Consider the following 15,278-nt stretch of genomic DNA (forward strand, 5'->3'; position numbering starts at 1 on the left):
ATAATGCATATCGTGGAACACTATTTTCTTTTCAACTTCCAGAAGAGCATACTGTTCATTACAGTTTGCAGAAAACTAATTTTAATTTAGTTTTAAAATTAAATGTTAATTTTATTCTTAATTATTTAATTATTATTTAAAGGCATTTTGATGACTTTGTCATAAAATAATTTACAGAAACTAAATGCTGCAGATATTAGAAATATAAACAAAGAACAAAAAAGCAGCAATACACAGTGAGTGATTGTGTCCTTCAGATCCTTCTTTTGTTACTTACCACTTATTGTCAAATTATTTTACTAAACACAAACTCTTTTGTTACTTAACCTCTTTCTTTTACCCTTTTATAGGATTGTCTGGTGTTCTTCCTTACCTTCCTCTTTTAACACTTGTTTTATCTCTAACTTCTACCAATTCCAATCTATCTGAAAAAAGTAAACTCGTTCTCTCTCCACAGAAACTGTCTGGACAACTGAGTACTTCCAGCACACTCTGATTTCATTTCATTAAAGGACATGTTATTTTCCCAATCCTAATTAGCAATCATTAATCAGAAAATTAACAATAATATAACTGTGCTTGTGCTGATGTTTCTTTACAATATTGTATGCTAATTTGTTAAAAATAAATCCTTCTGCATTAAGCTACACAATTAGGGGAAAAAACTGATAAAAATTTACATTATACAATATGGTTTGCATCATTTACAGTACATATTACATAGGTCAATGTTATTTGTACTTAAAGTACATTAATGAATTAAACAGCCTCACAAAATGACATCATTTTAAATCATGAAAAAGTGCAGATTTTACCCATCCTGTAACTAAAACAAATACTTGTGTATAATAAACTGACTTTATGCCTTCTTAGAACAAACATTTCTCTTAACTTCAGCAAATGAAATTATGAAGAGGTCTTTTAAAATTATTCATAGCAGTCATGCAAATGGAAGAAAATGAACAATAAAGTCATTGGCATGGTAATAAAGTCATTGGTGAGGTATAATATGATTAGGAATAGTCAGCATGGCTTTGTCAAGGGCAGGTCGTGCCTTACGAGCCTGACTGAATTTTTTGAGGATGTGACTAAACACATTGATGAAGTTAGAGCCGTAGATATAGTGTATATGGATTTCAGCAAGGCATTTGATAAGGTACCCCATGCAAGGCTTATTAAGAAAGTAAGGAGGCATGGGATCCAAGGGTTACATTGCTTTGTGGATCCAGAACTGGCTTGCCCACAGAAGGCAAAGAGTGGTTGCAGATGTGTCATATGAGTGGTTGTAGATGGAGGTCGGTGACCAGTGGTGTGCCTCAGGGATCTGTTCTGGGACCTTTACTCTTTGTGATTTTTATAAATGACCTGGATGAGGAAGTGGAGGGATGGGTTAGTAAGTCTGCTGATGACACGAAGGTTGGAGGTGTTGTGGATAGTGTGGAGGGCTGTCAGAGGTTACAGCCGGACATTGATAGAATGCAAAACTGGGCTGAGAAGTGGCAGATGGAGTTCAACCCAGATAAGTGTGAAGTGATTCATTCTGGCAGGTCAAATATGATGGCAGAATATAGTATTAATGGTAAGACTCTTAACAGTGTGGAGGATCAGAGGGATCTTGGGGTCTGAGTCCATAAGATGCTCAAAACAGCTGCGCAGGTTGACTCTGTGGTTAAGAAGGCTTATGGTGTACTGGCCTTCATTAATCATGGAATTTAACTTAGGAGCCGAGAGGTAATGTTGCAGCTATATAGGACCCTGGTCAGACCCCACTTGGGAGTACTGTGCTCAGTTCTGGTCGCCTCACTACAGGAAGGATGTGAAAGCCATAGAAAGGGTGCAGAGGAGATTTACAAGCTTTTACTAGCTCTTCTTTCAGTTAGTCCCGACGAAGGGTCTCGGCCTGAAACATCGACTGTACCTCTTCCAATAGATGCTGCCTGGCCTGCTGCGTTCACCAGCAACTTTTATGTGTGTTGCTTGAACATCCAGCATCTGCAGATTTCCTCGTGTTTGCGTTTACAAGGATGTTGCCTGGATTGGGGAGCATACCTTTTGAAAACAGGTTGAGTGAACTTGGCCTTTTCTCCTTGGAGCGACGGAGGATGAGAGGTGACCTGATAGAGGTGTATAAGATGATGAGAGGCATTGATCGAGTGGATAGTCAGAGGCTTTTTCCCAGGGCTGAAATGGTTGCCAAAAGAGGACACAGGTTTAAGGTGCTGGGGAATAGGTACAGAGGAGATGTCAGGGGTAAGATCTTATGCAGAGAGTGGTGAGTGCGTGGAATGAGCTGCTGGCAACGGTGGGGGAGGCGGATACGATAGGGTCTTTTAAGAGACTTTTGGATAGGTACATGGGGCTTAGAAAAATAGAGGGCTATGGGTAAGTCTAGTAATTTCTAAGGTAGGGACACATTCGGCACAACTTTGTGGGCCGAAGGGCCTGTATTGTGCTGTAGGTTTTTTATGTTTTCTATGTTTTTTCTAAATCCTTTCTCTATTAACATATGTTTACTGAATGAGTGTTGGAGTACATCAAAAATGGCTCTTTATTTCTAGCCCTGGTGAAGGATGTTAACCTGAAACTTTGACTGGACATTTCCCTCCATGCCAGGCCCACTGAATTCCTCCAGTTCCTTGGTCCATTGCTCTTTTGAATCATGTGAGCTGATTCTCATTGCAGGTTTAACAAGGTTCTGCTCAGTTGTGGTTACTTGGGGGGAAATTGGGCAGAGGGCACATAGAAATGCTGTTCCCAGCAGTAGCAGCCCACGGGAACAAGAAAACCAATCCCAACAGTCTTCCTAATGTTTATTCATATGTACAGACATGCTCATAAGCTGGGTGGACCTGTACTAGTTAGCAGCAATATGCAACTATTTTGAAATCTCCTTGAATACAATTAAGATCTAAGTAAATTAGAATTACACAGCCAGTATCATCTTATTTATGACTTCATGCTATTCTGGCCATTAAAATAAGAAAAAGATATAGCAATAGACCATTCAGCCCCCCATAAATTTCTCTGTCATAGCTGATCTTTAACCTCAGTGTTATTTACCTGAATTGACTTTATGTCCCTTGATCCCCTTACTATTCCAAAATATATTGACCTTGGTCTCAAATATACTTCTCCATAAATATCCATAGACCCCTTAGATATACAATTTGCCAAATGAATAAGTTTCTCCTTACCTCAGTCCTAAATGGTCAACTCCTTATTTGAGATAATGATGCCTAGATTTAGACATATAGCCAAGAAAAACATCAATGCATCATCTATCCTGTCAAGCCTTTGAAAATTTAATACATTTTAATATGATAATTTTTCATTCCACTAGACTCTCATAAGAATGGGCTTAATCTGCTTAATCCCTCCTTGTACTGTCAAAAACATCAGCCCTTGCAGAAGCCAGGTGATCTCTCACTGCTTTCCCATTAGCACAATATATCCTTCAACCTAGTTTGGAGATTTCAGTACAAAGAGTTAGATGAACACCAGAGGAGCCATCTCTTCGATAAGATGCTAAACTAAGATCCTTTCTTAGGTGAACCCAATTATACACAGTCCTTTCAGAGAGAATATATTTAATCTGGGTAAACACATTTCATCTTATCTCAGTCCTGAATGACCAGCTTATTTTGAAAACCTGAAGCTTAGCTCTAGACATCTTAGCCAATGGAAATATTATACCTGCATTTACCCTGTCAAGTCACTTGAGAACTTTATATATTTCAATCGGGTCACCACTCATTATTCCAAACTCAAAAGAGAGACTAACCTTCCTACCTAAGTTGGTTCCACCATCCTTGTTATCAACGTAGAAATTCCTTGTTTTACTTCCTCAAAGGCAAGTAAATTGTTTCACATAGGGAGGCTAGATCCATCCACAATAAAACAACTGAATTACACCAATGCCCTACATCATTTATAGTAGACTGACTTCGTGCACGAATCCTTGTAATCAAGGTTAACACATGGTTTGCCATTGTTTATCTGCAATATTAAACTTGCAAGGACTTTCAGAACCCCAAAACCTTTCTATTATTTTGATAGAGCTCTGCTTTTCAATTTTTCTACCAGAGTATGTAGCTTCACACTCGTCCATGTGCTATGAATTTGTTTATTAACTTTGTCAGTCTATATTTCCGAAAAGTCTATTAGTGTTCTTCTCACAACCCATTCTAGTACCAGCTTTACATCATCTGCTTGGACATATTACACTTGGTCCCCTCATACAAATCCTTGAACATCACTTGCACCAACACATTGTTCCCTGTCAGCCTATATTTTTGGTTCTAGTGATCAAATTTGAATTACTTCTTCACTTTCTGATAAATAGTCATGAGATTCGCTTGTATTGTGTGCATTAAATTAATCAGCATCTCCTAACAGAAAGTGATGTGTTAGAACTTTTTATGAATATACAATAATTCCAAAAATACTTACAGGTAGACATTAATCTGCTTTCGTAATACAAGATGGCAGGTTGTGACTGAAGTTGCGGCTAAGGAGTGTGGTGAAAACTTGACCAACTATGCATGTCGTGTAGATGTAAAAATAGGAATAGTGGGAGATTAAGAAAGCACAGCAAAGAAGAATAGAATCTAAAGAGATTAAAGGACAGAAAAATAACTTGAGATGGTAAGATTTCATTCATGCTATTCCTACCACGCTATTATTTTCTATTTTTATTTTAAATTTATTAACTTCAAATGCCATTATCATATATCCCTTTTTAAATAGTTACTTAAATAACTTAAGTTTCAGAAACTTTACTATGGACTCATTTCTGAGTTCAGTGGGCTGTAGATAATAAAGTAATGTAATTAATTAAGATACACCTTTAATGAAATTACACAAGAAATTTTAATTCATTCTGACAAAACTCCTTCCCAATTAATTTTTGTCATCAAATCTGATATGTTCACAATCTTGTATAACTTTGTTTTAAGTAATAAATGATTTCCTCTATCATGCTGTATTGGTCTTAATTACCTCTCATGTCTTCCTGAAACAATTAAACTTACCTTTGGATGAGTCTCTCAGCTTGATTTCCAAATTGCAATTGTATACCTCCTCACAGCTGGAGTAAGCTGGTGGTAGAGCCATTAAGGATGGGTTTGTATAATTTTGTCTTTTCTTTTTCACTATTGCTATCATATCCCATCAATTGTTGCTGATGTAATCAATATTGGGGCAGTATGGTAGTGAAGCGATTAGCATATCGCTATTAATAGTGCCAGCAATCCAGGTTAATTTCCTGCCACTGTCTGTAAGGACTATATACATTCTCCCATGACTTTGTGGGTCTCCTCCTGGTACTTTGGTTTCCTCTCACGTTCCAGAGACATAGGGGTTAGTAAGTTAAATGGTCACATGCATGCAATTGGGCAGTCAGGGGCTCATTGGGCCAGAAGGGCCTGTTACCATGCTGTATCTCTAAATAAATATTCTATCTGGTGGCATGGTACCTCCAGCTTTCTGAACCAATTTCAAATCAGGTGGCTTTACAGTAATAAAAATGATACTCTGGCTAAAACTCTTCAAATGCTTAGAAATCACTATGTAAATTTTAAGTGTTTAATGATTTTTGAGGTAGGGCCAACTCCCAACATGCAAGGTATAGTATATGGTAGGGATCTTGGATAATGGTCTGAGAAAACTAATGCTGAAAAAAAGATTAACATCTAGTTTAAATTATGCCTACTATCTGAGTCATAAGTAGCTAAACCCTTTTAAAAAATGTTTTCCCTTCTGGCTATCTATTCTCTTACCTCTCTGATGCATTTACCTCTCCCCATGGCGAATAAGCACAATATCTGAGCAAACATCCCAACAGCCCACACTTTTATTCCTAACAGTATACTCTGAATGTGTTAGCACTCAGAAGCATCTTGCAAGTAAGTTAGTACAACCACAGCCTGTCCAAATACAGAACAATTTCAATAGTCACATTCTGCAGTGTTCTACAACCAGCACTAAAATATTTCACAGCTTATGACTGACTATATTGATACGTCACAACCTAAGTCCTAGCAAACCCTTCTAACTCCCATACTACTCTTTTAATTGCTGAAGCACCCCTGCTACATTTTGTAATATTATGATAGCCGTTGCAAAGTCAGTAAGTCTGAGCTCTACAGCACAGAGGCAAGCCACTTGGCTCAGCATGTACATACCGACCATTTGCCCGCAGTAGGACTGTATCCTATGTTCTCTCTAAATGACTTATAAATGACTTTTATAAGGCTTTTGACAAGGTCCCACATAGAAGGCTGATCCGAAAGTTAAGGTACAAGGGATCCTTAGGTGTTCCTAGACATCTAATTAATACTGGCATACTTCAGCCTATCAATGTACTGTATACTTCCAGGAGATTGGTATCTTCCACATCATTCTCTGTGGTGAATACAGATGAGATGTATTCATTTAGAACCTTTGTTATCTAAAGTTCCAAAATCTTGCCATCTTTGCCTTTCACCCTTATCAAAATATGTTAGGCCTCAATACCTCCTTGTGCAACTGGATCCTTGATTTCCTCACTTCAGATAGTAGCAACATCTCCTTCACAATCACCATCAGCACAGGTGCATCACAAGCCTATGTGCTTAGCCTCCTTCCCTATTTGCTTTATATTTATGACTGTGAGACTAAGTAGAGCTCCAATACCATATACAAATCTGCAGACGACACCACTGTTGTTGGCTGAATCAAAAGTGGTGACGAATCAGCATATAGGAAGGAGACTGAAAATCTGGTTGAATGTGCAAAGAAGTGCAAAGCTGATCGAGACCTATCCACACAGACTCAAGGCTGTAATTGCTGCCACAGGTGCATCTACTAAATACTGATGTGAAAAGGATGAATGATTATGCAATATTTTGTATTTTATATTTGTAATGAATTTAGATCACTTTGTAGAGATCTGTTTTCATGTTGACATGAAAATGTCTTTTTCAGTTGATCAGTGTTAAAAAAGCCAAATTAAATCCACTGTGATTCAATGTTGTAAAATAATAAAACATGAAAACTTCTGGGGGGAGGGTGAATTCTTTTTATAGGCACTGTACATGGTCACAAAGGATGTACAAACCTCTTGCAGACAGCAGTGGAATTGAACCCGCATTACTGCTGCTGGAATTGCATTATTACTATACTACCACGCTGCCCAGAGTAAAGTTTAAAAGTAGGTAAACAATAAAAAGGCATGGTTAAACAACTTTTTACTAGTAAGTAAAGCTATTTTGTTGAGTTTCCATCCTAATATGAACATATAGAATTTAAGCACATGAATATTTTGTCCTCCAGCAAGAACTACTACATTGAGTCATTTAATTCTGATATTTCGCTCCTTACAGGGCATTGCAATAAGTTCTGTTTACCCTTCTATAAATAATCTGTCAGGATTTCCCAGTTTAAAGAAAATGAGCAAATAGCTGATCATAATTCTTTCTGATGGTCTGATATATTTAAAGAAGTCATTAAAATATACTGAGATAAATGTATCTCAGAAGAAGAATCAGACTGGAATGCAAATGGTGCTGGGGTATGTTCCATAGCAATGACAGACAAAAGCATTTACAATAAATCCACTCACAACACTGTTGTACAAAATGACAGATTAAATTACCTGGAAGCAACAAGTTAGCAGCAGCAAGGAAATTATTTTGAACCAGTATCTCTACAAGCTCAAGGACTGTGGTGTTGGTTGTTCCCCAGTCAAACAAGAGTTCTGTGGTAGGGCTCTTTCCCATTTTAATCACTCCTTCCAATCTCCTTAAGACAAGTTACATGAAATTAATTTGTTCAACATAATATTTACACATTCTGCTTTGTCAAATAACAATTGATGTATTTTTTTCATGGCAATTGAAGTCTAACTGAATACTGAGAATCTGATAGTGTACTTCTAAACAATTTACAGTATCTTACGTGTTAAATAAAAATCCTCTGGTAATATTTAGTTAGCAATGTACATGACAAATATATTAACTATAATTCAGAAATTTTGGATGCTAAAAATTAAGACATTTGATTTGTTACGTAAGTAATGCAGCAAAGTGGGATTTGAGTTCCAAGATCTGTTAGATATTTACAAATAAAAATATTCCCTAAGAAAAGCACCATTAAACAGTCAGATTGTACGTCAGGTCCTTGTAATTCATGTAAGTTAGGGCATGGACTTCTAATGGATGCCAATGACATTTTGGTTGCAGTAACATACATCAATCACCCCTTTGTGAATATAGCAACTTGCATTATGGTAGATAAAGAAGGGTCAGGGTGTAAATCGTAAATAGTGGGATATTGAAAGAAACAGATAAAAGTGGGGCTTGGAATGAATATGCCACTGGAAATGTCACTGGAATGTCTTTTTTTATTGGGTAACGCATAGAATAGAATAAAATACTAATTAAGCCAAAGCTACAGAACTGTATACAGTTCCAGTCACCACATTACAACAAAGATGTAATTGATCTCCAGCAGATATGAGGGATTGTTGAATTTCAGATATGTGGAAAAATTAAATAAGTTATAGTTGAGTTCTTTGGAAAGGATTTAATTGAGGTGTAACACTGCAAGATAGAGTAAATATGAAGGGTTTGCTTTGGTGAAATGGTCAAGATTTGGGAAAATTAGCTTCAAAATAGATAGTAGATGGATTAGAGGGGTTTAAAAAATGGTTCATCCATAAGGTGGTAAGAGTTTGGAACTTACAAGAAATGTTTACTTGGAAGTACATGATAAGTTAATGTCTAATATCTACAAAAGCCGAACCGTGAAATTAGACTGTAGATCTCTTTTAAGAGCATGCATGAAGAAAACTGTCTGAAGGGCTTCCTTCTTTGTTACCAGTGCTAATTCCCTGGCTGGATTCTTACTTTGATGAAAATTATTAAGCAATTAAATAACTAAATGTTTCAAGTAATTTTGCCTACCTTATATGTAACTGGCTGTATCTTGGCTCTCCACTAGGTTTTCTGATGTTCACTGCCAATTTCTTCCACCCATCTTGTGGATCCAATAAGTCTGATAGTTCTCTGATGAGCCTATGGTTCAAGGAGCGAATGTAGGACTTTGGGTTCAATGAATTGTTCATCTTTTTTCATCTGTTGGGAAATAAATACTGTATAATTTAATTTCTTTGGGGAAAAAAACAGATACATACAAATAATACCACGATGAAGGGGGAAAATAAAGAGGATGCAGTTAACAGGATTAATTTTGAAAGGTAAATCCACAAAGAAAACCATCTTAATCCCAAGGTAGGAAGAAGGCAAAGCTTGCTGCATACCCGCTGAGACCATACCAGTACTGTACTGGGACCTCATTAACACCGCTGCCAGGGGGTTGCTGGTAAGTGGTTTCTCAAAGGCTCAACTCAGATAATTAGAAGCTATTATCAGGGTGCTATGGAGACTGCCTTATACAGGGGTCCTAGGAGAGTTGTCAGCCTCAGAAAAAGTGTGGGGTGAAAGTTTGAGAATCCAATGAGATTCTAATTTTCTTTCTCGGCTTTGAAAAAGCACTGTTGTTTCAGGCCTAGATAAAACTTTTTTACGAGCCTTAGTCCCTTTTTCTGATAAGTTTGACTTGGCAGGTATTGCTGTTCCCTGTTCAAACTTCTCAATAAAATTACATTAAAGGCCCATACAGCATGATCAAAGCATGGTCTGTTCATTTAAAAAGCATTCCATTGGCTTTGTCAAGTGTCTTTGTTGTATGTAATTTAATATTGTAGTCTGGGAATTTGCTGTTTAGAATTTAATATTGATCTGTATTCAAATAGATCAGGAAAGAAAAAAATGTCTATTTCAAATACTCCTCAACTCTAACTCGGTTTCGGCCAGGCAGAGTGAACCAAAAATTGATTCCAGTATGCTATATTACCTCTCATCAACCCCCATTCCTTTTTGTGATGAAGGGAAGTGGAAGTGTCAGGTTTTGGGAGGGAGTTCAAGATTGCTGAGAAAAATCAAGCCATCATAATTTCCCCATGATATACAGCAATAACAAATCTTACTGAGAGTATTACTTCAATGGCAGTAAATAAGAAGCTCTTGGTGACTGGAGGACATTGGACATCTCCCGTACAGGCAATTCATACCTTACAGCTTCCTTAAGGTTGTTATAGAAGGGGGTGGTATGGGGATAAGCTCCCACTACCTATTAAATGCTCCCAATGGCGTCCGCCTCACGGAGCCTCTGACAACTAAGTTTAGCTCCTGGCCTTCACATGTGGCTTAGCTACTAAGCCCAACAGAATTGTTTCTACTGACAGGAGAAAGGACAAAGGTGGGTTACTGGCACCTTAAAACCAGTTGCTTCAGGTAGAGGGACCTTGTCCGTTGTGGCTAGCAGCACATCTAGGAGAAGGTAAACTCTGACTTCAAACCACCTCTGTCTTGTGACTATACCCATTCATGGGGAAGGCTTTGGGACTAAACCCTGAGGGGAAAAGTCTTGAGCTAGAGTCCTTAAGGCAGTCCTATGTTGAGTTCAATGCTGACTAGCAACTCCTGCAATGCTGCTAGTACCAAGCTGTATCGGTCTCTACCACTCCTTTGGGTCCAACAGATGCATAGAGAGGGGGAGCTTGCTACATGGTCAACAACTTACTCTCCATATTGCAATGCCCTGGCTTGCATATCAAGACAGCTAGGACACACCATCCATAGTTGACCCTGACCAAATGGAGGCCTCACTTATCCTATAGAATATATTGGAACACAATGGAACAACACTTTTAAGTCATAAGACAAGCTTTTTACTCGGTGGCACAATTTTTAATTAACTGTGTTATAGTACAGGATCCTTGCCTGGCAATTCCAGGTTTTAAATTCTGTCAATAGACATTTGAGAATGGGCTTGGGAAGTTACTGCCAAGTTGAAAAATTAGGAAAGGACATAGCCATAATGCAACTACATCAATGTGACTACAGGTATTGAAAAGATCCATAATCCTCTCAAATATCTTTAATCTACTGCTTGAAGAATTAAACAAGAAGAAACATCATATACCTTACTCTCACCATGGCCCTTTTCTGATTCAAATGTACACTACATATTTCCAGTTTTCCTTAGATAGAACTTTTTTCTTTGTCATAATAATTGAAACCACTGCCATGCTTATAACCTCAGCTAAAATGTTTGTGACATTACAATTATAATTAATGTTGCTTCATTTGTGTGTCAATTGCTTGCTCTAGAACTCTCTCCAGAGAATTCAAAATGCAGAGATGCAAAGAGTCCTTGCGCAAGACTTCCTAAAGGTTAACCTCCAGGTTGAGTCTGTCATGAAGAAGGTGAATGCAATGTTGGCATTCATTTCTAGAGGTATAGAATATAAGAGCAGGGATATGATGTTGAGGCTCCATAAGGCACTTGTGAGACCACACCTGGAGTATTGTGTGGAGTTTTGGGGTCCTTATTTTAGAAAGGATATACTGACATTAGAGAGGGTTCAGAGAAGATTCACGAGAATGATTCCAGGAATGAGAGGGTTACCGTATGAGGAACGTCTGGCAGCTCTTAGGCAGTATTCCCTGGAGTTCAGGAGAATGAGGGGGGATCTCATAGAAACATTCCAAATGTTAAAAGGCCTGAACAGATTAGATATGGCAAAGTTATTTCCCATGGTAGGGGATTCTAGGACAAGAGAGCATAACTTCAGGATTGAAGGACGTCCTTTTAGAACTGAGATGCAAAGAAATTACTTTAGTCAGAGGGTGGTAAATCTGTGGAATTTGGTGCCACAAGCAGCTGTGGAGGCCAAGTCATTGGGTGTATTTAAGGCAGAGGTAGATAGGTTCTTGATCAGCCAGGGCATCAAAGGATATGGGATGAAAGCAGGGGAGTAGAGATGACTGGATGAAGTGGATCAGACCATGCTGAATGGCCTACTTCTGCTCCTAAATCTTATGGTCTTATGGTCTCTTCTACTGTAATAATTTTGCAAAACACCATGGTCACAAATATGACAAGTTCCCATTCTCCATCCAGCACTGCAGTGGAATAAGAATTACAACTGCTGATTCTCCATTATTAACTCTAGTCCAATACTTAACTTCTTTTTCAATTTTGGCAGTATTTCTCTACTTCCAGTGGCACAATAGCAGGAGACTTGAGATCATATCCTTATGCCTACACTTGCTTCAATTTGATGCTAACCCTAAATTTCCTGCTGCTCTTACTTAGACTCCTACAGCATTACAGCAATGAAAGAGGCCTTTCAGCCCATCGAGTCCATACTGAATGGTTATTCTGCCTAACCCCATTGATTCATATCAGGACCATTGTCCTCCATGCTCCTTCCATCCATGAACTTATCCAAGCTTCCCTTAAACACTGCAATCAAACTGACATCCACCTCTTCTGCTGACTGTTTGGTCCATAATCTCACCACCCTCTGAGTGAAGAACTTCCCCTTCCTCGGATTCTCCTTAAATATTTCAATTTGCATCCTTAACCTACAACTACCAGTTCTGGTCTCACCCAACCTCAGAGGAAAAAGCTCACTTGCATATACCCTAGTTATACCACTCATAATTTTGAATACCTCTGTCAAATCTCCCCTCTTTCTCATGCAATCCTGGGGAAAAAATCCTAACCTACTCAGCCTTTTCCTATAACTCGGATCCTCAAGTCCCAGCAACGTTCTTGCAAATTTTCTCCGTATTCTTTCAATCTTATCAATATATTTCCTGTAGGTGGGTGACCAGAATTGCCTCACATGTAAGGAAGTATCAGAATTGTGATTTTGCAGAAGTTTCAGTAACTACAACATTAGGTATCACAATTTCTAGCCCTGGCCATCAATACCCAGGATCATACTACTCAATATCTCACTCACTCACTGGCTTTCTGTTAAAAAAATCCTACTCTTTTGGCTGTTTACTTCAGAAAGAAAGACAGCATCAGCAGTGCACAAGAAGGGTGGAGGGGAGTGTGAGGAAGTTTAATGGAGTGGTGTGGCACCTATTTGAATAATCACAATACTGTTTTGGAGGGAGTTCCAGGATCTGTGTGATGTAATTTGGTGGGGAATCATGGTAATTCCCACATTTGTGTTGCCCTCCTCCTTTTGAAGATAGAATAAATGGGTTTGGGAGATACTGCCAGGGGTGAGTAACAACAATCCATTTTCTAGGTGGTATACATTGTGCTGACTTGTCCTGGCCAGTGCCGAGTTGCTGGTAATGGGATACTGGCATCATTAGCTGAGAAGCTGCGAAGGGAATGAAGCACAGTGCATCAGCAACCTCCCTCATTTTGACTTTATGATGGAAGGTATGTCACTAATGAGCCGGTTGATGAAGATTGGGCCTAGCATACCGCCCTGAGGCCTACATTGATGGGCGGGTAGCACAGAGGTGCAGCTCATGGAGCTGTGACCTCAAAGTGCCAGAGACCTAGGTTCAGTCTCCTGACCTTTGCTCCTGTTTGGAGGTTGTAAGCTCTCCCTGTGACTGCAGTGTTTTCCTTTGGGTGCTCCAGCACCCTCCCACCCAAAGGACGTGCAGGTTTCTAGATTAATTGGCCACTGTAAATTGCCCCAAATATATAGGTGAGTGGCAGAATCTGGAGGGACGACGAGAATTTGGGGAGAATAAAAACATGATTTATGTACAGTTAATATGAACGAGTGGTTGATGGTTGGAACAAACCTAATGGGCACCGTATATTGTATCTGTCCGGGTCTATGCCCTCGGTCTGGGATGAATAACCTTTAACTCCAATCGCAGCAGTGCCTCAATAATTCTTTCAACAATCTGACTGCGGTTATTTATCAGTTTTCACTCATAATTTATCAGTAGTTTGACTTTTTATAAGTCATAGTTTTGGAATAAGGATCAAAACTGACCCAACGATTGCGTCCAGCCTTTTCAAGTTTTGCTCCAGATTTCGCGCACATTTTCTTCTCTCTCTCTTGCTTTTAGCGTCCAACTAGGTTCACTTGTAACTATAAAATGCGAGCCTGTGCCGTACTTAAAAGAAAACACAGTACAAGATGTACGAAATTGCTCTTACGTAACATCATCTCCGAAGATCAAACAACAGTTTAACTGAGTCCGCTCCGCATTACTTTGTTTTCTGATTATAGGAGTCGACTTCCCGAGAGAGGTTACTTCCTCTTTTGGGGTAGGAGAGGGAGCAGCGGCGGGTGACATTACATCCAAAGCTGAGAAAGCGAGTGCCCATTACTGTGATCACAGAGACCCAGTTGCCAGCAGCACAGGTCCAGTCCCGATCTCCCCATCCCGCGGTTACCGTGGTAACCCTGGGCCCGTCACTCACCGGCTCTCACCGACTCCACCGGACACCACGGCCGCAATCGCGTCACTTCCACCCACCGGCTGGCGTTCACTTCCGTTCGAGTACTGTCGTCCGCCTCGTCAAACGCAGGTTCCTCTTCACATTGTTGCTTCACTTTCTCAGACCGCTGGCTGCATTGCTTTCACGTTTCAGACAACAGAACTGCTCTCTGTCAAAAGCAAAACACGGCAGATGCCAGAAACAGGAAATTAACAAAAAAAAAAACGCGTTGAAGGTATATGGTAGATCGCAAGTGTGGAAGGAGAAACAGAATTGACGTTGGAAATTGATGACGAGAAGTTAGAGATGTTTAAAATTGCAAAGAGGGGAGGATAGTGTAAACCTAGGGAATAGCAGTGATAATGCAAAGACTAAGAGAAACTTTGGTCGAGAAAGTACAGTAATGGCTTCTTAAAGACAACTGATTTCACCAGCAACTTTGAGATGTGATTTGTTTAGAGAAAGTTTTAATACAGTACTTGGATAAAAGTGACAGCCTGTCACTTTTTATGAAATACAGAACAATGCAGCCGATGAAAACTTTAAACACTGGAAATGCCCTGTTGGTCAGGCAATATTTGTGGAGAGAGAAATTTTGAGGTAATTTAACAAAGCAACGACCTTTCATCAGAACTAGTTAGTTAACTGAATGTCCCGTGAATTGGAATTTTTGAATTATTTGTTAAGCATAAAAATATAGAAAATAGGAAAGCATAATCGGCCCTCTGTCCTGTTCTATTTATGGCTAACCCAGTCTTGACTTCAACACACAAACCTGTCCTGTACCCCCTTTGCTTCTTTGTACAAACCCCATTTCCAGAAAAGTTGGGATATTTTCCAAAATGCAATAAAAACAAAAATCTGTGATATGTTAATTCACGTGAACCTTTATTTAACTGACAAAAGTACAAAGAAAAGAATTTCAATAGATTTACTGACTAACTTAATTGTATTTTGTA

General features: G+C 38.9%; 1 protein-coding gene across 4 annotated transcripts in view; it reads right to left on the reverse strand.

The window, feature by feature from the left end:
- LOC140202561 (interleukin-1 receptor-associated kinase 4-like) overlaps positions 1-14,377 on the reverse strand; it is a 30,882-nt gene extending 16,505 nt beyond the window's left edge. The window contains exons 1-3 of one of the 4 annotated variants that reach the window (XM_072267553.1): positions 14,302-14,377; positions 8,943-9,113; positions 7,634-7,779 (exon numbers count right to left, since the gene is read on the reverse strand). In XM_072267553.1, the coding sequence (XP_072123654.1) occupies positions 7,634-7,779; positions 8,943-9,103 (307 nt within the window). In that variant the 5' untranslated portion in view covers positions 9,104-9,113; positions 14,302-14,377. The other 3 variants (XM_072267554.1, XM_072267555.1, XM_072267556.1) reach the window with 3 other exon arrangements.
- Between the last annotated feature and the right edge of the window lie 901 nt (positions 14,378-15,278).

The sequence above is a fragment of the Mobula birostris genome, chromosome 9, assembly GCF_030028105.1.
Source record: "Mobula birostris isolate sMobBir1 chromosome 9, sMobBir1.hap1, whole genome shotgun sequence".
Taxonomy (NCBI): domain Eukaryota; kingdom Metazoa; phylum Chordata; class Chondrichthyes; order Myliobatiformes; family Myliobatidae; genus Mobula; species Mobula birostris.